This window comes from Danio rerio, chromosome 7, assembly GCF_049306965.1.
Source record: "Danio rerio strain Tuebingen ecotype United States chromosome 7, GRCz12tu, whole genome shotgun sequence".
Classification (NCBI taxonomy): domain Eukaryota; kingdom Metazoa; phylum Chordata; class Actinopteri; order Cypriniformes; family Danionidae; genus Danio; species Danio rerio.
The window spans coordinates 60,367,232-60,392,662 of NC_133182.1; the positions used below are offsets into that span (position 1 = coordinate 60,367,232).

At 36.4% G+C, this 25,431-nt stretch overlaps 2 protein-coding genes across 14 annotated transcripts in view; one reads left to right on the top strand and one right to left on the bottom strand.

Annotated features, from left to right (window-relative positions):
* m1ap (meiosis 1 associated protein) overlaps positions 1-25,431 on the bottom strand; it is a 63,834-nt gene that overhangs the window by 32,814 nt on the left and 5,589 nt on the right. For all 12 annotated transcript variants that reach the window (XM_073905934.1, XM_068222110.2, XM_073905938.1 and 9 more), the window contains exon 4: positions 23,121-23,304. In XM_073905934.1, coding sequence (XP_073762035.1) covers positions 23,121-23,304 — 184 coding nt within the window. The remainder of the gene's footprint in view (positions 1-23,120; positions 23,305-25,431) is intronic.
* The window catches only part of LOC141375156 (uncharacterized), a 53,171-nt gene that overhangs the window by 18,500 nt on the left and 9,240 nt on the right, over positions 1-25,431 (top strand). The window contains exon 1 of one of the 2 annotated variants that reach the window (XR_012382757.1): positions 1,924-2,032. The exons of the other annotated variant lie outside the window; for it this stretch is intronic. The gene's annotated coding sequence lies outside the window, so the exon portion shown is untranslated. Of the gene's footprint in view, positions 1-1,923; positions 2,033-25,431 lie in introns of those variants that run through there. 2 annotated transcript variants of the gene reach the window in all.

Below are 25,431 nucleotides of genomic sequence, written 5' to 3' on the forward strand. Positions count from 1 at the left end.
CTGATGTAAAGGTGCAGGTTAAGAGGAGAACAGCAGCGCACCGTCAAAGTGTGAACTGAAGAGGCAGGGAACAGGGGATGCTGAACTTTCACCCTTTGAGGAGAGATTTGCCTCAATTGTGGGCGACATTTTACTGTAGTATCTGTACATTACTGTACATTTCGAGCAGTATCCGTGTCTGAGGGAGACACAGATGCATTAGAGGAACACTTTGTTAGGGTGGTATAGCTGCACCCCTCCGCTCTTATCAAAGCAGCGCCAATGGCATTTCAGCTGCCCAATCGCATTTGGGCATCACATATTATTTGCACGTTTATTGAATGGAAATGTTTCTGATTCACATATGCAAATTCGTCTTCAGATGGTGCCTTTATAGCAATATGCATGCAGTCAATTACTCAGATTACATTGGGAAAATGAGCGATCGCTGCAAATTGTGCTGTAATGTTTGGCTGGTGAACTGCATAGTAGGGAAACCTTATATACCTGCTAGACATGCAGATGTTCTTATCCCATACAGCTAGCATTGGATGGCTCAAAGACGACTGGCTTAACCGCGAGCGGTCTGCCAGTTCCCTTCGGAAAAAAAAACAGATGCCAAGATACTTTGTTGGTGCGATAGTTTGTAATGTGCAACTTAAATTATTTGCCTCTAGGAGTCACTAGTGGAAATAAAACAAACACACACAAGACATACATGTACGCCAGACATGAAGTTGGCGCAGACCAATGCACAGCTATATTACCTATAGCTTTAATTATTTAAACAGGCCATTGAAGTAAAAAACAAAAAAACATAAAAAGTAATGCACTGTTGTGAAATAGTAAGAGAAATTATTTTTAGGCTTTAAATGTGCATTTATCTTTTTGTACTTTACTCATCTAAACTGGTATAGCAGCAATCAGAGGTCAAGTACCCAGTGGGATTAACAGTCTTAGTGTGTTCATTGAATATACATAAACTTTAATGTTATGGTAATGAAGTCACTTGAGTGAGCAATTGAAATCTCTTCAGTTCAAGAGTTTAACCATAGGCTTCTGCCAAAAGACTCCAGAGTCTGCTTGCTAAAACATTCATAATTCATATTGGAGGGTAAAAAAATTTGTTATCATTAATCAAAGGAAAGTTTTAAAGTGAATCTCTTGCTATATACCCCTTAACATTATGACTGGCAAACTAAGGCAAGGTTGTCATATCAATTTTATATAGGTGTGGCCTTTATTTAGTCACCCTACGATTGAGTTGTATCTGATGGAGTATGAACAGGTGGTTTTCTAACAATTGTTTCCATCTACATATTGCAAAACATTTAAAGAGTTTTAAAAAATGTAATTAAATTTTAAATGTATGGTTTTGTCATAAATTTACATCATTTATTCAATTTCTTTTTGGCTTAGTCCCATTATTAATAAAAGGTCTCCACAGCGAAATGAACCGCTAACTTATCCAGCATATGCTTTACTCAGCGGATGCCCTTCCAGCTGCAAACCATCACTGGGAGAAAATTTACATCATGTAAATAATAAAAAACTTACAATCTAAAAAAGGCTTGAAGTGACAAAAATGATTAGTCTGAAACCAGTGTCTTAAAGGTGCAATAGGTGATTGTCTTCTGAAACATTTTTGTTGTGCTGGTTAAATGTTTCTTCCCATTGCGATAGTAATGATTAAATTAAATAATCAAAATGTATTTATACGTATTTTTATATTCTGGGCAAAGTATAGGACTAAAAAATGTTCATCCAATTAAAAAAAAAAAAAGCGCCTCATACGCTGATTATTCAACAGCTTAGCTCATGCTAAGCAGGGGAGGTGAATCTAATAAATACAAATTAAACTGTGATTTCTCTATTTTTAGCCAAAAAGCCTGATAGATTAATTGTTGTGCAATAAAAAATAGCATTACTAACCGACGAAGAAACACACATGTACAGTGCTTCTACATAATGCATTCATAGAAGGAACAACCAGAAAGGGGAAACTGATGGATTTGTGTTAAAAATTATCATCATTGACCCATAACAATGTACAGTAAGTTACCTATTACTGTCAGTATGTTTGTGTGTTTTTTATAAATTAATGAATATCAGCTGCTGGTAAAGTATATTGATTGCAAGTGCTCAGTTTTATTCTGTTGATTTGTAATTTCAAATATTCGTAGCTTGCAATAGATGGAAATATGAAGTTCAGTAAAGTTAGCAACAGATTCGCAGATTCGTATTTTCCGGATCAATAACTCATGTCATTATGACCTATTCGCTATTAGTATGACTAAGTTAACGTTTCTATGGCGAAGGCTTAAATGGAGCATAACTCATAATGTCGAGCGAAAAAAAAGAGGAAAAAACTGTTGTGAAACATAACCAGATTTGTATTTTTGTAGGAAACACAGTTTAGATCTATTTAAGGTAAAAGGTGTGTGAGTAATTGCCGTCTATCACTGAATGTTAGGACTATCAAAACAAAACCAACTAAACTCAGCTCCTTTAGAGCCCCTAAAAGAGCTTGATCCATGCTGGCATTTCTCTTCTTGGGTTTTTGATTTTGAAAAGGGAAAAAATTCCACCATCCCGTCCAAACTATTAGGATACCAGGTGTCAGATTTGCACAATCCATTTGCATAACGCGTTGGCCTGTTTCCCTCGCTCGAAAGCTTGACAAAGCCCCTGCGCATACATACGATTGCTAAGCCACGATTGGTGAATGGTGGTTTTTTGGGTGTGGGTCAGCGAAGGTTCGATTACTATAACTATAACTGTCTGTTAAATAGGGATGCTCATTTCGGTTATTTTGCCAACCGACAACCATTGCTCGTTATCTGAATATTAACGGTTAACTGGTCAGATTAATATAAAATTATTATTATTTTAAATTGACGTGTCTATTGTGTATCTGACACATTAAATATTGCATTTTAAAATACTGATTTATTTTAACATGAGAACATATTAACAATGGAACATAACAACAGAACATCTTCTTACAAATATAGTGTTTAAAATAGCACAGAAATAAAGAAGAAACTAAATAAAAATAAATAAATAAATAGTACTGCCCTAGATATTTTTTACTTAAATGACAAATTTAGATTACAAAGCGAAAAAACTGACTGAATCGTTTTTAAGAAATGGGCGTTTTTTTCCCATCATGTTTTTTCTTTTTCAATCAAATAAAAATAGCAGGCTACCCTAAATAGGGATGGGTATCGAGTTCGATACTTTTTAAGCACTGACCGAATCGTCTTGATACTATGGAGTATCGAAAAAATCATTTTCGTTCGGTACCAAATTTTGATACCCAAGGGTATAATCTTGTCAACGTGCCCGGATAAAATGCTGGTAATTGGCTGCAGCGAGGCTGTCTTGAAAATCAAAAGTTTACGGCGGTTACACCCACTCGCTCAAAGCTTGTCAAATGTGAGGCTGTAATGCGTACACTACAGTTTAAAGTATTTTTGCATTGTTTGACTGCAAGAAGATCGGCTCAGTCATCATAACAACGTGCCCACCACAAGCGTTGTCCTCTGTGACTGATGAGGATTAAAGCGCGATGGCTGGGACTCTGAAAAGTAATTAGAGCAGACATAAGCGCAAGCTGACGGCCCTTTTCCACCTCCTCCGCCTCAAAATCATTTTAAAGTTGGGCGAACTCTGTGTTGTAACTTTTGCTTTTTGTCGTTAATAATACACGCACTGCGGGCTACACAGAGCAACTTTATTCTCTCCAACACCAGTGCGCACACACATAAGGATTCAGGGCCATACCATTACATAAACTGCGTGGAGGTAAATCAGGACTTACCAATTCATTGCTGAAACAACACTTCGCATATTTCGCAGTGGCTAGTGTGGCACAACTCGCCAAACAGATCCACCACTTTTGATGCTCTTAAACAGTCATAAAGTCCTCGTGCTGCAGGAATTATGAGGTTGCTGAAGGTGCACAGCTGTCGTGAAGTGAGGGGTTTGCGTCTTTAATAAACTACGACAGTTTGCGTTCACTGAACAGTTAATAAATCCATATAAAACAGCTCCTTAAAAGTCACGTCTCGCTTTCAGTTTCGGGGTTAGGCGCGTTTTGCACAATTCCGATTTGTTGCCTATATCAGATTTTTTTGCTTTTCCGTTTACACGTTCATTTAAGCCCTGGACACAAGTGTACCGCGCTCTGGCACACTGATAGTGTGAGTACAACCTAAATGAATGTGTAAACAAACAGGCAAAAAAATCTGATATAGGCAACAAATCGAAATTGGGCATCAAGACCTGACAGTGTAAACGGGGTTTGTGTACCTTATTTAAATATCCCTATTAGGGCTGCACGATATTGGAAAAAATTGACATTGAAATATTTTTTTCCCTGCGATATATATTGCGATATTTAGAAATTCAGAATCAGGAGTTTTGAACTGCTAAAAAATTAAATAATTAATAATTCTATAATAATTTGGGTAATTTTTTAAGCATTTTCCTAAAATATAAAAAAAATGAGTAAGTAAAAACACTGAACAAACATTTTTATAGTTTCTTTTGGGTTGTTTATAAAAATTATGACTTAACTGTCAATTCAGATAAATCAAGGATCTAATGTTATAATATTAATACTAAATGTTGTTTTTACTGTGATAAAAGCGACCTAATTTGGTGAATGCAAAGATGACACTTTATTATCATTTTTAGGAATTAACACAAATGACAAAATAAGTAATTTCACTTTTTATTCAACAATTACAAACTTTTTTTTATTATAACAATTACAAAACAGAAGGAAATATCTTATCTCAAAATTGTAAAAATATAAAAACAGCTGAACACTAACCCCCTGAGTGGTTTAAAAAAATAAACATGTTATAAAACAAATAAATTGTGGATAAGATAAACTTGTTCTAATAATTACCAACAATTAACTTTACAATAAATAAAATAATATGGCAGTTATATATATATAATAAACAAACAATGTTTGTTTAGCAACATTGCCAAAGAAACAACCTAATAAATAAAGATTAAACACTTCAATAACTCTATAAAAAATAAATTTGGTTTCTTTCTCACAACTGGTGCATAATCTAAATTTAAATATTCAGATACACCTATTTGGTGCTTTTTCTCTATGCATTAATTTGCACAGAGTTTAGAGGTTTTTAGCTAAGAACACCAGTCTATCCACCATTGCAGGCTTGAGACTTGAACGTTGGCAGGTGATTATGTTGCCACTTGCACTGAAAACCCGTTTGGATGGGGAACTTGTTTGCTGGAATACAGAGATATTTGCGGGCAAGCTTGGCGAGGTGTGGGAAGCTTACTTTGTGTGTTTTCCACCATGCAAGTGGATCCTCCTCTTTGTCTATAGAAGGTGTCAGTAAGTAGCTGTTTAATTCTGCTTCCACAGCATCCTTAATGGCTACAGAGAAAACACTCTTTGCTGTTGCTCCACTCTGTTTAAAGAAACTTCCCAAGGACTTCTTGGCTTTTTTTGCCTGGGATGTTTCAGCAACTTTGTGCTGTACTTCAGTGCTGCAGCTTCCAATCTCTTCCTGGCATTCCATCATCTCTGATGCAATTCTGGTTTTTACTTTGGGCTTGTTGTCTGCATTAATGTAGTCCATCTTGAATCGGGGGTCCAAACAAGATGCCACATCTAGCAGCTCCTGAGTAGCATCATCTTTATATTTCTCGTTTAAGTAGTACAACATCTCATTCTTCAAGGTCTTAGTCAGGTCAGTGTCTTCATCATGCGTTAATAGCATTGAAGTGTTGAAGAGGTGAAGAACTGGCTTCACATAGGAGACACTAACATAATCTTCTCCTGAGAGTGCATCTGTGAAATCCAGTAGTGGGCCCAGTGTCTTGCTGACAGATTCCAAGACATCTATATCTTGCCAGGTTTGAATCAGATGCCTTGCCTTCTTGTCCTCAGAAAGAACCCGAGTTAAAGCCTTCTGCTGCTCTAAAATCCTGCTGATCATCATCTGTCTGGAACCCCATCTTGTTTGGCATTCTGATATGAGGGAATGTACTGGTAAATTTAGGGCCTTCTGTGCTTTTTCTAGGGCACTTCTGGCCTTCCAGCTGTGAGAAAAGTGACTCACCAGCTTTTTACAGATACCTGTAGTACGATCAATGCGCCCATCCCTTTTCACTGCATTTTCTGGAAACATAAAAACAAAATTAAGAAACTGCATATTAATAATTCTAATAAATATGATAAAAAATTAATTTCTCATTAAATATCATACATAAATATTCACAAATATATACTTTCCACATGCTTTCTCTTTATATCATATTATTTTCTATAATATTATTAAATTTTTTTACAATATTATTATTTATTATTTACTTCTTTACCTTATCAAAACCCAAATATAGGGACATTAGTAAGTTTTGAGTCTTGTAAACAAATGGAGAATACAATTTATTTTATAAATAAATATTTGGGAAAAGTAGTTTCCAGAGAATTAAATTTGCCTTAGATTACAGAACAAAAAATATAATAAATAACCGAACTTAGAATTTTTTTATTATTTTAAGTCAAATCCGGCATAGCAAAAGCAACAGTAGTAAAATGCATGGGTATAATTTACCAATTGCAAGATGCAGCCGGTGGCCAAAGCACTGCAACCTGGTCCACTTGTTGAGGGCGGCTGCCTTTACCATGTTAGCAGCGTTGTCTGTTGTTATAGTGACGAGACGTTTCTCATCCAGGCCCCAAGCAGCCAATGCTTCTCTCATCCCCATTGCGATGTTCTCGCCTGTATGGTCATTGGGGAAAAGTGCTGTTTGCAAACAGCGACTTCTCAGCTGCAAGCCCTCATCCACAAAGTTTACAGTCAGACTTATGTAGGGCTCGGTTGTTCGGCTGGACCACAAATCTGTTGTTGCTGCGTAAAATTTTACTTGTGACAAAAGCTCAGTTTCCACTTGTGCCTTGCATTTGTCGTACAGCTCTGGTATGGCAATTTGAGAAAAATAAGTGCGTGACGGCATAACATATCGTTGGTCAAGCGACCGGATCATGTTTGCAAAGCCGTGTTTGGTAACCGTGTTTATTGTTACCATGTCTTTTGCGAGGTGAAATGTAATGGCATCAGTGATATCTTTCTGCCGTTTGGATCCCTTCTCATACGGCGTCACACTGGCAAAGGCATCCGAAATAGTTTTTTGCTTTGGACGACAATCTGACCTGGCTCTGCATTCGTCATACAGTGCTTTGTGATGCCGACTTAAATGGTCAAACGAATTAGTGGTGTTTCCGCGAGTTGTGGCCACAACTGCGAGGCATTCCCGACAAAGTACCTGTTTTTGGTCAGCATCATCCTTTTTGTATCCAAAATACTTCCATATAACCGATGTTGCGTTTCTTTTTCCAACCAAATCTTCCATTTTGGCGCCTTTCTCCCGTTCCGCGCTCATTTCGTCACGGTCACGCGGAGACTGCATGCATGAAGCATGTTACGCAATGTGTGCTGATCAATTCGTTTTAAATTCATTTATATCAGATAAATATAGAACCGTAGACAGTTTAGAAATCATATATTTTTTCTTTAATTATATTAATTTGTTTTTTCGCTCAGCCGAGCCTTCTTCGTTGCTGTGTGGAGGGAGCAGCAGCCTGTGTCAGTCACCTTTTACCTACACCCCGCCTCCTGAACGTCTCTCTCACTCACTCACGCGGGCATGCACTGCGGTCTCGTGAGGAAACGCAGCTTTTTGATCCAATGTTTTTCTTGTTCCCGAATACAAATAATTTTTCAAGTATTTGTTCAAAATAAGTATTGGTAAAAACACGCTATTCATGCCTTTTCGAATACCGTATTCGGGTTCGGCTCCGCCCATAATAAATATATATATATATATTTTTTTTTTGCTTTGCATCGCACCTCCTGCGATGTGAATATTGCGGATGCGCACATCGCGATTTCGATGCTGAAACGATGTATCGTGCAGCCCTAATCCTTATCCTTGGCTGCACTAACAGTTTAGCTTTCATGTTTTCTTCACATTAATGTTATAGTCTCTGCTCCTGCTGAAAGATGAATGCCACAGGATTGTTACAATTTTATTGTTAAAGGTTTGCTGCCTTTTTCTACTGTGGAGAAAGATTAGATTTACTGGATATGCATTTTTCAATGCCCATTGAAGGAACCAAAAACAGTTAAAATGAGTCCATGTGATATAAGTGGTTCAATCATAATTATATGAAGCTGCGAGAATACTCTTGTGTGCAAAGTAAACAAAAATAACTTTATACATTGATTTATCTATGGGAGGATCAGAAAGCTCTTGGATTAAATCCAAAATATCTTCATTTAAAGATAATTAATGACAGAATAAAAATTTTTGGGTGAACTAAACCTTCAAGCAGCATTAAGCCACACAAATACTTAAAATTGATCGACTTAAAACTGTTTGAACTTTATAAAAACTGTTTGCACTAATATATTGTGTTAACTACACTTTGTTCATTTTGTGCTTTTGCTCCTTTGTTTATTGGTCTTAGAGATAAGCCTGCTGTAAAAAGTGTCCTGAAAAAATAAATAAAACCAAAGTTTCTCAGAGATTATGAATTATTTAATCTTGTTAAAATATATTTCTTAAAATAAAAGTATCGAAAAAAGTATCGTTCGGAACCGGTATCGAATTCAGGGTATCGGTATCGGTATAGAAAATTTTGGAACAATACCCAGCCCTAACCCTAAATCGATCGCTCCACGGAAAATAGGCCTATGTGTTTAATTAATGCTTCATTCTAATTTTTATATCACAAGCCTGTCAACAATTTTAATATATGTCCTTAAAGATTAAATATGATGTCTTGAGTATCTGATTTTACCTTATGCTTGTGTGCTTTTATTTCCTCTCATTCGCGGTTCATGTGTGCGCGCTGCATAGGTTACTAAAGCATATAAAAAATTTGTTTACACATGATATTGCATTTATTTGCATACATGTTACATAAGCTATAAAATTAGAGACAATTATAGCTTATAAAACATGCAGTTATGATTATGCAAAAATCAAGAAAATCTTTAGATTTGTTTGATTCGTAGATTATGTAGGCTATTTTAAAAACTGATATTTTATAAAAACTATTAATAACTGTAATTTTCCCAATGGAAAAATTAACCAAGCTTGCAGTATTTCTTTTAGACATGTATGATTTAAAACTATTTTAGTCACATAATGCTTATGTAGATTGTTTTCTTTTTAATGAATGGGCTATTTGCACAGATGTGTTTTTCATCCACTAAAAAAGTCTTGCAAAATATTGACTATTTTTAAGTTTATGGGGTACCTTTTGCAGCATTGATAATATAGTCGGTTAAATAGACCAAAGCATTCATTTAATTTTTCAAGTGTAAAAATAGATAAAAATAAGCGACGTACATGAAGATCAGCAAGCACAGTTGAAAATGAAATGTAAATCAATTATTTTCTTGGTAACGTAAGTGTAATGTAAAAAGATGACAGGATATTTCTGTTTACATCATTGCTTTTTTTAATTATTATTTAGTTAAATAACAAAATATACTGTATGTAAATAGTGCTCTTCTGCCTAACCAGCTATACAGAGGTGAAGTTTGATTTATATTTGCACATTCATTTATTTTTTAACAGTGACAACCTGTTAAACGCTCCCACTCTAATAACATTACTTTGAATATTTGGTCTGAAATAGCATGTAGGAATAACTTCAAAACAACATTAGCAATTTTTAATTGATTGTGAACAAAGTTGTATTTTACAGTCATTGAGTGATTATATTATTTCACTATTGAGAACTTGCAAACAATACTTTTCTGAAATTGTATTACTAAGGAGAAAGTGGCATTATGCAAATATAAAACCAACTTTATATAATTATATATATTTAAAAAATATATAATTCCTGCACCCTGTTGACCTGTCAACAACTATGCTGGACAAAATGTGTGACTCCATAAAAATGGCACCAGTGACCAGCATGTATGAAATTTTGCACATTATGAGGATATTATGACAAGTTTTTCTAAAAACGCTGGATATAATACCATTTTAAAAAAAAAAAATTTTTTAATTTAGATAATTATTTTTAGGGGTTTTCATTTTTAATGACCGGACAGTGAAGATTTACAGACAGGAAAGTACAGGGAAACTCTGGTCGCCACGAGCACCTGGGTGCTATATGTCGACGCACAAACAACTCGGCTATAAGTGCCGACTCAAAGCGTTTTTAAGTTTGTAATTGTGGTATTATAAACATTAAGCTCATGCAGTTTTGAGGGCACTTTTTCTACTCGATTTGCATGCGCTTTCATCCTCACCATCCTTGGAGGGTGGGCTGTCAATGTCTGATGAGGATTTGAACCCGCTTCTCCCTCCAGGTTGATGAGTGTGGCGTCAAATCTACAAGCAGACTTTTTGCCGTGCTTCCCCAGGCTACTTCGGCCGTGACTCTGGAGATGGCTTATCCCCCAGTCTCATGGCCGAACCGACTAGAGGGGTGTGAAAACCTTTCTTCCTGGATGTGCAAAGTAGGCTTTCGCAGTGTGCTGCGTGCGCCTCCGCCCTCACCCTGCATGCCATGGCCACCTACCAGTGCTACCAAGCGCAGGTGCTGGCACAGAATTCGCCCCGGAATTAACGCCAGTGAGGGAGCAGTCAGAGCCAATGGGTGATGTAATCTATTGACAGGATCGGAAGACCGCTCCCTCCCACAGAGCCATCCACAACTCACCCCACCCCCGCCCCAGGGCGCAGCTAAGTTCGGTAAACGTATTGCGAAGCGTACCTGAGACAGGCCATCTGGAGAAGAGGGATCTTGCTCTTTCCCCGCTGAAGAGCGGGGCTCTTCATTTAACGGCGTGAAAAAAAACCCAATCAAAATTTTTCCCCTTCCCCTGATGTGACAGCCCGAACACTGCCAGTCTGGAACGCTATGTCTTCCAGTTGGCAGGTTCGGTGCATTTCGCCAAATACTCTCAGAGCGCGAGAGAACGATATCCCACTTTCAGTGCGAGATGAGAGCCCCGCACTCCCCCGGTGAGCCTAGTTACTCCATGCTGCCCCACCACTGGCAAGTCAGTGATCGTGGGGGTGGGACCAATTACAAGGGCTCTGCCTGCCTGGTTAGCGCGGGCCAGCCCGTTGCAATGGCTCATCTGTACGATCAGACTTGGCTATGCAATACAGTTTGCGAAACAGCCTCCCAGGTTCACCCCTGTGTTCGCCCCTGTCTTGCGAGAGCGGTCGATGAAACATGAAGTGTCCCGAATCCTGACTGGGCGCCGCGGACAGCCGCCGACTTGAAGCGAAGTTGTGTGTACCCTGATAGAAACTTACGTTTAGAATTCTAAAATGCATGGCGCTACGTGGCGCTTCTGGTGTGCGATCGCAGGCAACGTGAGGCAAAAGCGCTCGCACTTTCAGCTGCACCTAGTTAAGATCACATTCACAGGGAGCTTCTAAGACCTCAAGAAATACAAACGGCTGAAGTTTAGGGTAGACGCAATGAAAAGTAAACTAGTTTGGAAACCTACCTACAAACAAACTAAGTTACAAACAATAATTCCGACTAAAGCGATCATGTGGTAAATGCTGATTTTGTGTTGACCCTAATGAGCCTTGCATCTAAAAATAGAGCAAGGGTGTTCCTCTACTGACATCGCTTTGACTCACACGCTGAAAATGGCGGACGTGAAACGACAAACTGAGGATTCGGTGTTAGCCTGTCAATCAATATTGGTGGGCGGGGAGACCGCACTCTTACGTCAAGTTGCAGTCGGTCTAAAAAACTTTCCAATCGGTCCACCGTTTTTTTTTTTTTGTTAAATTGAAAAAAAAAGTACTGTGTGTGTTAATATCACCCCTATATGACGGCCTATAAACTATACTTACACACATATCTGTCCAAACAGCTTTAAAAGTAGATTTTTTTCCATAGGTGCCCTTTAAGGATCAGGTAGTGAGCCTGAAAGCGCTGCCTGCGGAGAAGGCAGACCCAGCCCTTTCATTATTGTGTCTTGTTCACGCTTTGCGAATTTATTTGGACTGCACTCAGAGCTTTAGATCCTCTGATCAGCTCTTTGTCTGTTATGGTGGTCGGCAGAAGGGAAGTGCGGTATCTAAACAGAGGTTGGCCCACTGGATAGTGGATGCCATCTCGCTTGCTTATCAGAGCCAGGGCAAGCCTTGTCTCCCGGGGGTGAGAGCGCACTCCACACGGAGCATCATATGCTCTTGGATGTTAGCAGGCAGCGCCTCTCTGGTACACATTTGCAGAGCTGCGGGCTGGGCAACACCAAATACATTTGCAAGGATTTACAATCTGCAACTGGAGCTGGTTTCCTTAAGGGTATTAGATAACCCTTGGTGATTGAGGAAACAATTCGATTAGCGTGTTGAAACACGCTTGCTGCGACAATCTCCCTAACATGGAGATCTGTGTGCTTTTTCAGCTTTGTCAGTTGAGTTCCCCGTTTGGCGAACCCTGCAGAGTACCTCCCAGGCCCCCAGCATCTGACTCAGTTGAGGAGTCAGGTGTTGACCTGTTACTTTGTTGGCATGCCCGCTGGTCAGCCTGCGTTCTGGGTATAGGTGCATGCTATGTGAGATCCCCTGTTGGCGATCCTGTAAGCTCACTCAACCAAGGTTTAGTGCCCCCTTTTTTAGGGCGGCCTCGTGTCTTCCCTCAGTGTCCTCCCTATCGGGACTGAATGCTTTCCCAACGTACTGTCATATCAAAAACCCTATTTTACTGGGTCATTGCGACACCCCCGAAAAATACAGCTATATCTGAACAGGTAAGTAAGGTGAGTAAGGGCCAGGGGACATGTTGGGAGACTGCGTCTCGGGGTGTTGTAGGTGCGCTCGTTCACCCTTCGCCAGGGACGCGATAAGGTTCTTTGGTTGTGGCGTTTTCCATAGATTACCCCATAGTGGAAGTTTCCACATAGCATTGGAGTTTCCCATCCGAAGGGAAATGCTGGGGTTACTAAAGTACTCTTTCAGATGATTGGTTTCTGACCAATTGGTCCCCCCCCACCCCCAACACCCTTAAGCAACAGTTGTGTACTAGAGCTGCACAATTAATCGTTAAAAGATCGTTAAAAGCAGAGAAGAAAAGGCGGCCGGTCGAGTCTTTTCATTGTTTCACATACGTTGATCAGTGACATTGACACCTCCAAATGATGTTGAATAAAGTAAAGAGTAAAGAAGCAAAGAACTTTTATTGTCATTGTAGTTGTACAACGAAATTTGTTTGGTAACTCACAGAGACCAGCAGCAATATAAAAAGAGAGAAAACAAACAATAGACATAATACTAAAATATAAGATGCAAGATAAAATATACTAAATGTAATAAGTCACATAAAACCAACAATAGACATAATACTAAAAATATAAGATGTAAGATAAAATATACTAAATGTAATAAGTCACAGTATTTACATTATGGTATGGCAAATGAGTGCAAACATGAATATCCATAAAGTGTCTTTGTGCATTAGCAGCAGAACATCAGGAAGGTAGGGATTGAGGGAGGGGGGATGACTGTTAATGTGTACAAAGAGGAGGGGTGGCACAGGCTACAGCTCTGGGGAAGAAGCTGCTCTTTAGCCTGTTTGTGCGGGTCTTAATTGAATGAGTCACATACTGTATTTATAAGGTACAGTTCACCTAAAAATGTCATTTTTGTCTTCATATAATGATGTTTTCGCGGCCGGGAAATCACACGTGACGTGAGCTGCTGACTGTGAGCAGAATAGGCGCGCACACGCGCGCTCTACTAAATGATAGACGCGCACGCGTGTACTTTAGGGAACAGAACCTGCACATGTTGCGAGTAACAGGTAATACAGTTGTAAATAATATTCAGTTTGTGACACAGAGTAATCGTTTGGGAGCCGTGCGGGAAGTATTAACAGTAGGCCTACTTACTGTAGCAGTCAAAATGAAACCGAAAGGTTGCACACCATTTAAATGGTCATATCGCATTTCTGAGTTATGATTACGACAAGCATTTGATATGTTTTTTCTTTCATAGCGAACTCACAGTTGTGCATAAAAATAAATGTTTACAATGTCAGTATTAATAAAATTGTGAATAAAATTTTACCAGTGAATAAAATTGTCTAATATGACAGATTGCAAGCATATATCTCAAACAAAAAAATTAAACATCAGAACTATTATAAGTAGAATAGAATTATTTATAGAAACCAGTAGACCTACACATAATATTATTATCGATGTTGTGCCATATGTTTGTTTTTACCATACCTTTATTTTACATATACAGAATCGTGAGAGAATCATGATCTTTATTTTAAGCAAAAAAATCGTGATTCTCATTTTAGCCTGAATCGTGCAGCTCTATTGTGTACCTTTGTAAAAGTGTAAAGATGTTGTGTAATGATACTGTTCTATGCCTTTTGTGGTACAATTAAAATGAAGGTACACCATTGTTCTCATAAAAAAGTACATAAGGGTTGGACAACTAATTTATTGCAATATCTATGAAAATAAAAATTACTGGAAAGGCAAATACATTTTATGAATAATTTCCATATTAAAACATAATTCATCATTTAAAAGCAAATGTTTAAAAAACTCAAAAGCATTCATTATTACATTGTTCATATCTCATTACAATACTTTTGCATAATTCTATTTCTATTTTAAAATTTAGTCAATTAAATTAACCTTTAAATTATTTTAAAGGTATTGTGTGAGAATTGAGGAAAAAATGTTTTATATTGTACACGGGACAATGTATTTCTGTAACATTTTTCTGAAAAGTTTTGTGAAATATTTAGCAACAATAGAGCTTTTGATTGATTTTAAAGTATTTTTTATTTTTTCTTGTAAATGGAAAAAAGCATTTGCACAACAAAAACTTTTTTTAAACATTGTTTAAAAATGCATATATATATATATATATATATATATATATATATATTAACACATTTTGGATATACAGTAGCAAAATGCCTTTAAATAGTTCTTGAAGGAACACTGTTAAGGTACAAAGTGTCTTGTCACTGTAATGGTACCTTCAGAGATCAGATTTGTACCTTTGATGAAAGTACAATTTGGTATCTGCAGGTTTTAAAAAACAAAGGTACATTTTGGTTTCCCATTGTAAAAATCATGTCCTTAAAGGTACAAACTGCCATGGTACAAATTTGTTTCTTTGTTTTAAGGTACAATTCTGTCCCATAAAAAGGTACTACCCCAGTGACAAGGGTTTGTACCTTCTTTGGTACAACATTGTACCATTTTTTCTGAGAGTGTACTGCATCTTTAACAAGTACACTCAATACCCTTCAATGCTGCAACCCATCACTGGGAAACATTTATACACATTCATTTACACTGATAAACTATGGACAATTTATTTTATTTTATTCACCTATAGTGCATGTCTTTGGACTGTGGGGGAAACCGGAGCACCTGAAAGAAACTCAAGCCAACACAGGGACAACATGCAAACTCCACACAGAAACGTGAACTGACCCAGTTGGGACTCAAACTAGCGACCTTCTTGCTGTGAGGTGACAGTTAAAACCACTGAACCACTGTAATGTGCATTTTACTTATAATAAACAAAAAAACTGCTAAAAAACTCTTAGAAGATTATTGGCCAGAAATTATCATGCCTCCTAATCCTTTTTTGAAACTTGGGTTATGATTAGCATGAGAATCTAGAAGTCTTTAAAAGTGTAAATAATTAAATAATTCTGAAAGCATGAAATAGCTTTAGATCCCCCCCAACCCCTAACCCCCATCCCCCGCCTGTCCACCACCTGGGAGCAGACAAACTGGCTTAACTGACCGTTTGCTAGCTTCCACAGTTTACCAAACTCAGATAATCTGCAGTACATAGAGCCACCTAGAAATTATAACATAGAGACTGTGTTTGTTCCCTGTAACAATAAAAATAAAAAACTCCCAAACCCTTTTAAATGTAACAAAGTAATTGATGTGCATCAAATAAAAATAAAGATAATCAAAAGATGAAACTCGGATTATTGAACATTAAAACACTCTCCTCTAAATCTCTTTTGGTAATGATTTGATAACAGATCTAAAGTTGTAAATCTAACTGAACCCAGCCATTACATGACCTAAAAAAAGATTCTGTTCCTTGGTAAGCGATTAAAGAGCAAAATCCCCACAAACTCTTCTTACGTAAGCAAAATCCCAGTGAGCGTGTACCTAATTGAGTCACTCCTACTACAAACTGTAAAAAAGGCTACAAATGGACATTGGTTCTGTTTTGCATGATGATAGGCAAAGAGATTTAAGCAGTTTTCAAAATGAAAACAAAATCCTCTATACATGGTCAGTTCGACTGCATTTTTAAGACCTCTGAAAAACAAATTTGAAATAGTTTAATACAAATTAGGGTTAGGTACCGAAACTCAGGGCCATTTTAGCACCGGTACCTTTGTATGTACCAGATCAAATCAGTATTTGAATTTCGGTGCCTAATTTCGGTGCCACTGGTGCTTCGACAAGCATCAAAGTGTGCATCAAAGGCACACATAGGTACGTGTTCTCACACCATCTCTAAACACTTAATTGTAAACAACTTTGAGGAATACAGACAGGCAATGTCAGGCATTTGTTCTTATTGCTTAGGGAACGGACGCACACAACGCACGCAGTACAGCGCATTCGGTGAGCGAGAGCGACTATCTTCAGATCAAAACGCATGATTGCGTTCATCAAATTTGCTTAAACAAAGCGCTCTAAAGCTTATTTTACAAGCAAGGATTCAGACACAGCGAATTGAAGCAGATGCTTTACAAAACTTGTGTGTAAGGGGAAACACGTCAAACTTAATGACACACTTGAGGGCTCAAAGGCAGAGGAATGCACTGTCTCTGACATAATCTGGCACTTTCAATACACGTACATGGACACCAATGCTCCAATTTAATGTGATTAAGACAATAATCTGATTTAGAGTCTAGACTGTAAACAGGGATTTTTGATAACCTTAAAAGGACCACAGACACCTGCGTAGTGAAATGCAGAGTTTTTTTTCTTTCCATTTAACCTGCTGTATCAAATTCCATTAAGAGAGCACATATTTTTGTGTCAAAAAAGCGAGATCTCAACTCATGTAGTTTTGCCCACATTCATTTTTGATTTCTATCTTCAACACATGATTTATTTACAACACATTTTAAACATAATAGTTTAACTAATTTGGCCAAATTTCTAATATCTACTTTTTTATCTTCCCCATAGTGACTGTCAGTGTATAACATTTTACTAGTTATTTTGCAAGACAGTTGTATTCAGAGAAAGTCCTTTTAAGTATTTTATAGTCTTTTATTCAGATTAAAGTGTCATTTAAAGACTTAATCAGTTAACTACGAAAGTTAAAAAATTAGTCAAATTATTTTGTAACTGATTTGTTGTGTATATCAAAAATATACAGTAAATATTTCTTAAGAAGGCTAATAATACTGACCTTAATTATTTAAAAAAAAAGGAGGCCAAAATAAATTGACTTCACCTGTAGGCCTATCTGTTAAAGTTTACAGGAGCAACAATGTGCCTCAATGTACTTGAATGATAGAAATGCGTTAGCCTACACCAGTACAAAGTTACTTGTCAAATAAATAAACAAGGAAGATTATTTTGAGTTTAAGTTATTTAATTATCTTGTTCTACAAAGTGATGCATGAAAAAAATGACTTTGAACAATTTTTTAAAGTATTTTGTGATATATGGTAAAATGTGCCCCCTAAAAGTACAAGTGGCAGTTGAACTGAAGAGGAGTTCAGTATTTTAATGAAAGCCTTTCCACAGGTTAGTAGTAAGCTAATATAATTTCATAATTCACATCTTAAATTCATGCTAACCAACAAATGATCAAAGGAAATTTATTAATGTAATTGAAATATATAGAATATGAATAGATGTTTACTTTAAACTTAAATTATATTGTTCTAATAAAATTATTTTTTAAAAGATTTTGTCAAATAAAAGATTTTTCTAGAGTCATCCACCATAAATTTGTGGCTAAAAAGTATTGGTTTTGGCACCGGTATCATTTAAAAAGCATCGATTTAGCACCGGTATCGAAATAATCCCGAACGATACCCAACCCTAATACTAATTAAGGCCTTATTTTTATATTATTGAATTAAAGATTTTTAAGGATCCGTGGACACCCTATGAAGTGAAACAACCCATCTCAGGACCTAATCACTGTTGTAATCATACTTTATATCTAATATTTTCATATGGTATTGGTATTGATAATGTTGAAGTTGTGCAACAGAGTGATGTTCAGAATTCAGATAGGGAATAGGGAAAATAGGGCAAAAAATGGTCTAGGGAAGAACTGTCTAAACTGGTTAAAATCCTCCAAATCAACAACGTCTATGCTGGTTCCTTTACTGACCAAACTCATTTATTTATTCATTATCCATCAGCTTAGTCTCTGTTTCAGAGGTCACCACAGCGGAATGAACTGCCAATTAATTCAGCATATGTCTTACACAGCGGATGCCCTTCTACCCACAGCCCATTAATTTATTTTCTTTTTGGCTTAGCCCCTTTATTTATCTGGAGTCGCCACAGCGGAATGACCTGCTAACTTATCCAGCATATGTTTTAAGCAACGGATGCCATTCCAGCTGCAACCCATCTCTGGGAAACACCCATACACACTCATTCACACACAGTCATACACCACAGCCACTTTAGTTTATTCAAATTGCCTATAGTGCATGTCTTTGGACTGTTGGGACAACCGGAGCACACAGAGGAAACCCATGCGAACAGTAAACACATGCAAACTCCTCACAGACGTGCCAACTGGCCCAGCCAAGAACCAACAACCTTCTTGCTGTGGGGGACAGTGCTAACACTGAGCCACAGTGCCGGCCCATTGACCAAATTATTAAAACAATTTTGAATTCATCCCTAATTTTAGTACCTTTCAAGGTAGGTTTTGTGCCTGAAACCTTTAAACTAGCTTCCATTAGGCCTCATAAAAAACACACCTTAATCCCAAAGAATTAGTAAATTATAGACCCATTTCAATGCTGCCTTTTTATCAAAGATACAAGGAAAAAAATCATATCCACTCAATTATATTCCTTTACATACAGAGAAACAATACTTGTGTGTAATTCCAATCTGGATTTAGAGCATTTTAGAACCGAAACAGCACTCCTAAGAGTTACATATATGACTTGATAAAACTTGATGCTTGTCGTCAACTTTGCATTATTTAAGATTATTCAACATTATGACATTATTTGGATCTGTTGTTGTAAAGCTTGTTTCCTCTTTAATATTAAGATATTTCCATTTGAAATCTAAATACCACTATCGCCCCTCATTGCTGGTAAAATATCCTTCCTTTCAGTAAAGCCTGATATTGCTGTGCCAGTTTAAAGCAAAAGCTAAACTAAACTGTGACTAATTTAACACTCCCTCACCTAAGCTGGCTGAGAGTGAGATAAAGAAAATGAAAGCACGCTGGCTGAGGAAAAATCACATGCTCAAGGCATAATCTTTAAAGTAAAGGCTTGTGTTAAAATGTATTTTAAATTGATATATATTTATTTATATTTATTATATTTTTATACAACAATTGACCCTTAAATTGTATGTATATATATATATATATTGTATGTATATGTATATATATATATATAGAAGTCTAAATTATTACCCCCCTCCTGTTTATTTTCCCCAACTTCTGTTTATTGAACTATTGAACAGTAGATTTTTTTCAACACATTTCTAAACAGAATAGTTTTAATAACTTATCTCTAATAACTGATTTATTTTATATTTGCCATGATGACAGAAAATAATATTTCACTAGATATTTTTCAAGACACTTCTATACAGCTTAAAGTGACATTTAAAGACTTAACTAGGTTAACTGGGTTAACTAGACAGGTTAGGGTAATTAGACAAGTTATTGTATAACGATGGTTTGTTCTGTAGACCATCGAAAAAATATACAGCTTAAGGAGGCTTATAATTTTGTCCTTAAAATGGCTTTTTAAAAATTTAAAACGGCTTTTATTTTAGCCGAAATAAAACAAATAAGACTTTCCCCAGAATTAAAACTATTATCAGACATAATGTGAAAATTTCCTTGCTGTCTGTTAAACATTACTTGGGAAATATTTGAAAAATCAAGGGGGGCTAATAATTCTGACTTCAACTGTATATATATTTTATATAATAATATAATTTTTTTTTTTTTTACTTTTAGCAATTGCACCTCACTCGCAAGTGAATCTTAAGTTATTTTATGTAATAGCTAAGTATGTTCTCAATAGGCTAAAAACTGAAAATACTCTCCCCTCATTCACATACCTACCTGGGTGGCCCTAATGCACCCCATGATGCAGGCATTTGTCTTCTCAGGTGTGGATCCCTGCATTAGAAATGATAGAGATTCTCCCATATTTTTTATTCTATCCTGCCTTCATCTGGTTAAACTATTTCATCGTATTTCTCTTGGAAGCTGAAGTGTATCCCTAATTTTCACTTCCCATTGTTGACAGGTATGATTCCGTGAGCGTTTTTTCAGTTATTTCAGTGACCTCCCAATTTTACATTTTCACAAACAATGCATAAATGTTTTTTTTATTTTTTATTTTTTAATCAAAAACACAATCAAAATAAATGTTTCTAACATATTATTGTAGCCCAGTTTAGGATGGTTAAAGTGTTATTAGATTTTAGCCTTAAATACATACACACTTAATTGTTTATACTCAACTGAAAACAGCACAAATGTCAGGGATGTGCCTGGGAACTTCTCCAGGCCCCCAAAACACCCCCAGAGGCTTAAAAAGGAGGGGAGTGGTTTCCTAATTTTAGGCAAAGATTTAATTTCATGGTATTTATAAATATGCAGACATAAACTTGCCCCATCTTTCCCTACATTTGAATCATCTTCCCCAGTGCTCCCTTGATTTCTAAATTACTACCTATCAGATCACACTGAGATTTGAATATGTGGCTCTGTTTTTGAATTGATGTCTGGTTTGCTCTTTCACTCTGGGAATCTAATTTCACTCAGTCTGTGGTATGAAATCCTAAGACTGTAGCCCACAAAACCTTAATTAAAGTAATTATGCAGCAAACATAACAGGGCTCAGAGTTTTGGCAAAAACATGAACACAGTCTCAGTATTTCTTTCATTTCTAATACTAACAGTCCACATGAAGCGGAAGCTGTGACTGTTTTTTCACCATAATGTGTAGCAGTTCCTAGAGGAATGGAATATTAAATGAGAAAACAGTGGGCCTAGCTTGCCTGTCTACTGCGAGCTGATTGGATGTAGTAAAGTGGGCATTTCATTCGTAAAGATCAGGAAATGGTTTAAAAAGAGTTATTACAACCAAACGGCTCCCTCCTCACAATTTCTGTTTGCTTTCATAACTGATAACCACACTCAACACCTAAAACATACGTAATCTGACAAGTTAACTGAAAAAAGGAAGTGCATTTTCAGATTAAAAAAAAAAATTACAAGGGCAAACTTAAACTTTTTTATTCTCTTAATGACATGCAAAGATAAATTGTTCACCACAAAATAGCAATGTGAGCTAACAAAATCAAATGGTTAGTTTTATTTTCAGTAATACAAATTAGAGCTGTAACAATGAATCGATTAAATCGATACAAATCGATTACTAAAAGCGGTGGCAATGAATTTCATAATGAATTTGTTGTGTCGCGCAACACAGGGATGTTTGATTAATAAAAAAAAATACTTTAGTTCAGTGCTGAGCAGAGTGAACTCGGTCTCTCTCGTGCACTGATACAGCACCTCAGGTACAGGGATGAAGAGTAAGGGAATTCAACAGCAGGGTAAATCACTAAAGAATCCATTCCCTTATGAAGTGAGGAATCTGTTTACTCGTTATCCAGCTTGACAAGAAGGACAAGTTAGCGTTAGCTCGTTTACCCTTAGAGCGGCAACTGAAATATTCAAACTGAGCTTTGGCGTGTTGGCTGGCACTGAGAAAGATGTGTCATATTTATGTCACAGTTTTGCAGCGTTTTAACCGCCTAATGCTTATTTGATATTTTAGACATGTAAATACACACAAGTTCTAGTAAAAAAAAACATTTAGAGTTTGTAAAATACACAAGGAAGTCTAACAATTCATTCCTATATAATTTATAGATGTGTTCTGCTTTTATGAATGAGGCAAACATGCGGCCTGAGTAAAGAATGGCGACGCCCATTTGATGTTATAGATCACGATCACTTACAAGTTTATGTGAAATGGAATATCAGGTAGTTGATGACATGATGGACAAGCGTGTGAATATTTTGTATTAAAATGGAAAAGCATAACAAAAAAAGGAATTCATCTGTCATACAGTGCTATTATGTCTGCAGTGTGTCACGTGACAAATATGACATGTCGCCATGGACAAATTAAGTATGAATGTTCTAAAATAATGGTCGCCTAAAAGAACTGCTGGTTCTAGATAGAATCTTTTAAACTCACCGGTGAAAGGGTTAATAACAGTAGTAAAGCAGCGGTGGTAGTTACTTTGCACTGCAAGACTAAAGACGTTTTATTTACTCACTTTTTTGTATCATTCATTTTTCCATCTGTTGTCATATATAGCTACACTGCAAAAAGCTTTTCTTACTTAGTAATTTCATTTCGTTTCCAGTCCAAATATCTAAAAAATCTTAAATCCAGACTAGACAAGAAAAATGGCATGAGAAAACTAAGTGATGCTTAAAACTTCAGTTTGAGATCTTATTAAGATTATTTTTTTACCCCATTGGCAAATAATTTTGCTTGTTTTAAGCAAACAATTACTTAATGTTGAGGTGTTTTTTAACAGCTCAGGCATGAGCTTTTTTGAATAAAGCGTTGGAAATGAATGCTTTTCTTGCTTTTTATTTTTATCTGATTTATTATATGACAGATGAATCGATTATTAAAACAATTGTTAGTTGCAGCCCTATTACAAATGTCTGTTGCTTTAAAAGTATATCTCTATAAACTGGAAGACGTTGGAAAAATAATGACCATATCTGATCTGTATAAAGTTCAAAGTTCACCTACTTTTTTTAGTGACTAGAAATATATTTGTTTTTAATAAACTTACCTTCCTGGTTATCTTCAGAAGATGGTGTCTCAAGGCTACAAGCTGGAGATCTGTCACAGAGACTCTGCTGTAATGCAATTTGAATCACAAGAAGCCTACGCAGGCTCATCAGATCTGAGTTTTCCAGGCCTTGCTCCAGCTGTCTGATGACTGTCTTTCCTGACTGACAGGTTAATACAGTCACCTAAAAAAGTAAATTGATCAAGTTAAAGTTCAATTCTAAACTGCATTCAGGCTTGTCTACATTTGTTTCTCTGTGTATCACAATTCATGCCAAAAATTTGGTGACTTTTCCAAAGAATGCTGACACACAATTATTAATTCTATAGAAAATGAGACCGTTGAACAATATTAAAGATGCAAATGAAATCAGTCATCAAATCTGTGCCATGGAAACAAATTGTACAAATCATTGCTACTATTGAATATTTAAACAGAGAGAGACACAAAGCGTGTGCTACATTCAACCACATGAAAGCTGCGTTATCTTTGTGATCTTATGACAGACATCTGTGACATGAGTACACTAGCTCTGTTGTAACTATGTTACTGCTAAGTGAGACCAAACCCCATATATACCACAAAATCCCATTTACGGCACAAAAAATATTCTGTATAATCTGATTAAATGCACTTGTCCTCTGCTCTGCTTCCTGTGGGGGGGCATTAGTGCTGGGTTTTAATGGAGACTGCTGAGAAGAGAGTTGCTGCTGAGGGTCATGTGGTCTGTGTTAGTTCAATAGCACAATGCTGGCAGTGCAGGGAAAATGAGCTTTGGATTCATTCGTACTCCAAGATAATCTGAATGTGAATGCCTGTTCTTTGTAAAGGACCAATACAGCTAAGACAATATCTTTGCTTGTAATGTGAGGTTTAAACCAAGCAATGGGTTGAAGTACTCTAAAATAAAGTCAGAGGCAGAAGCATAGATTGAAAGACAGTGATCTAAAGGCTGAGTAAGCACAGCAATTGTTCACAGAGTTACATGAAATTAAGATATATCTTAATTATATATATTTTAATATATATTAAAATAAATACGCTCAACATCATAACATTATTTCAAGAAGATTATTTACTAGTGTCATATGGTTATTTGTAGTTTTTCACAAATAAAGTTTTCGATTTTTTTTCTATTACATAAAAATATTTCAAACTATATTTTTTTCATAAAACTCTTTAATAATTAAGTACATTTGACCAAAAACACAACTTTCTGAAATGTGCTTTATTTTTCAGAAATTTTGTGTTTTATGGTTTAAAAATAATTAACTTTTTATGAAAATATATCACAATAATACACAACGTTTCTGTGGGGTTCCTATGTTAACTTGATGACAGTTTTATTAAATTGAAATGGGAAAGTGATCATGACTCTTACTGCAGCTCTGGAGATCTGAAGAAGTTCACGTAAAGTGTCTTATTTCCACCCTATTCTGTAAAAATTTGAGACTTCTGATTCATTAGACATGTAAATAACTAGAAATATTGTTAAAATAATATAATACTAAATTCTAGCTTACAAAATAGGGCTGAGGCAGCATTGTTTTTTATAAAAATAACTGGAAGTCTGAAAGCCTTTAACATCTAAATTACCTAAAAGGCGCATGCTCTTACAATAAAACAGTACTAATGGAAAGTTCAGATTCTTTTTCTGACTTAGACTTGATGAAAGAGATAAACAAATCTTTTTTTTCCCACTAGTTTCGTTCTATTTGCAAAAATTAAAAAATTTTTTTCCAAAACAACATCGATCACTTTACAAAGAAGCCATAACTAGAATGCTACAAGAAAGAGAAAATAATCATACAATGTTTACAAGGGTCTTTGTCTATGATTAGCTCAGCTCACCTCTTCTTACATGTCTTCAAGTTAAAGTCATTTGTTCACGTGATACAGAGTGTCCCATATACAACACAGGCTCATTCTGAAAACGTACCGCAATATACTTTTCTGGAGAGTCCTAAACACATCCCAGGAGGTACATTTTTTGCAGTTTTGTATTACACCAGGCATGTCCAAACTTGCGACATGCAAATTCCACACAGAAATGCCAACGGACCCAGGCGAGGCTCGAACCAGCGACCTTCTTGCTGTAAGGCGACAGCACTAACTACTGCGCCATTGTGTCGCCCCTACCTTTCAAGTCTTCAAGTCTTATTATTTTATAGATAAACATAAAAACCACTGCCTCCATGCCTTTTTTGTGCCTTTTTTTCACAAGGTACATATATGCAGGAATCCTAAAGGTAAAGCCCAAACTAATTGCGTGGATCATGCACGCCTTTGTTAATATTACAAAGAGAATAAA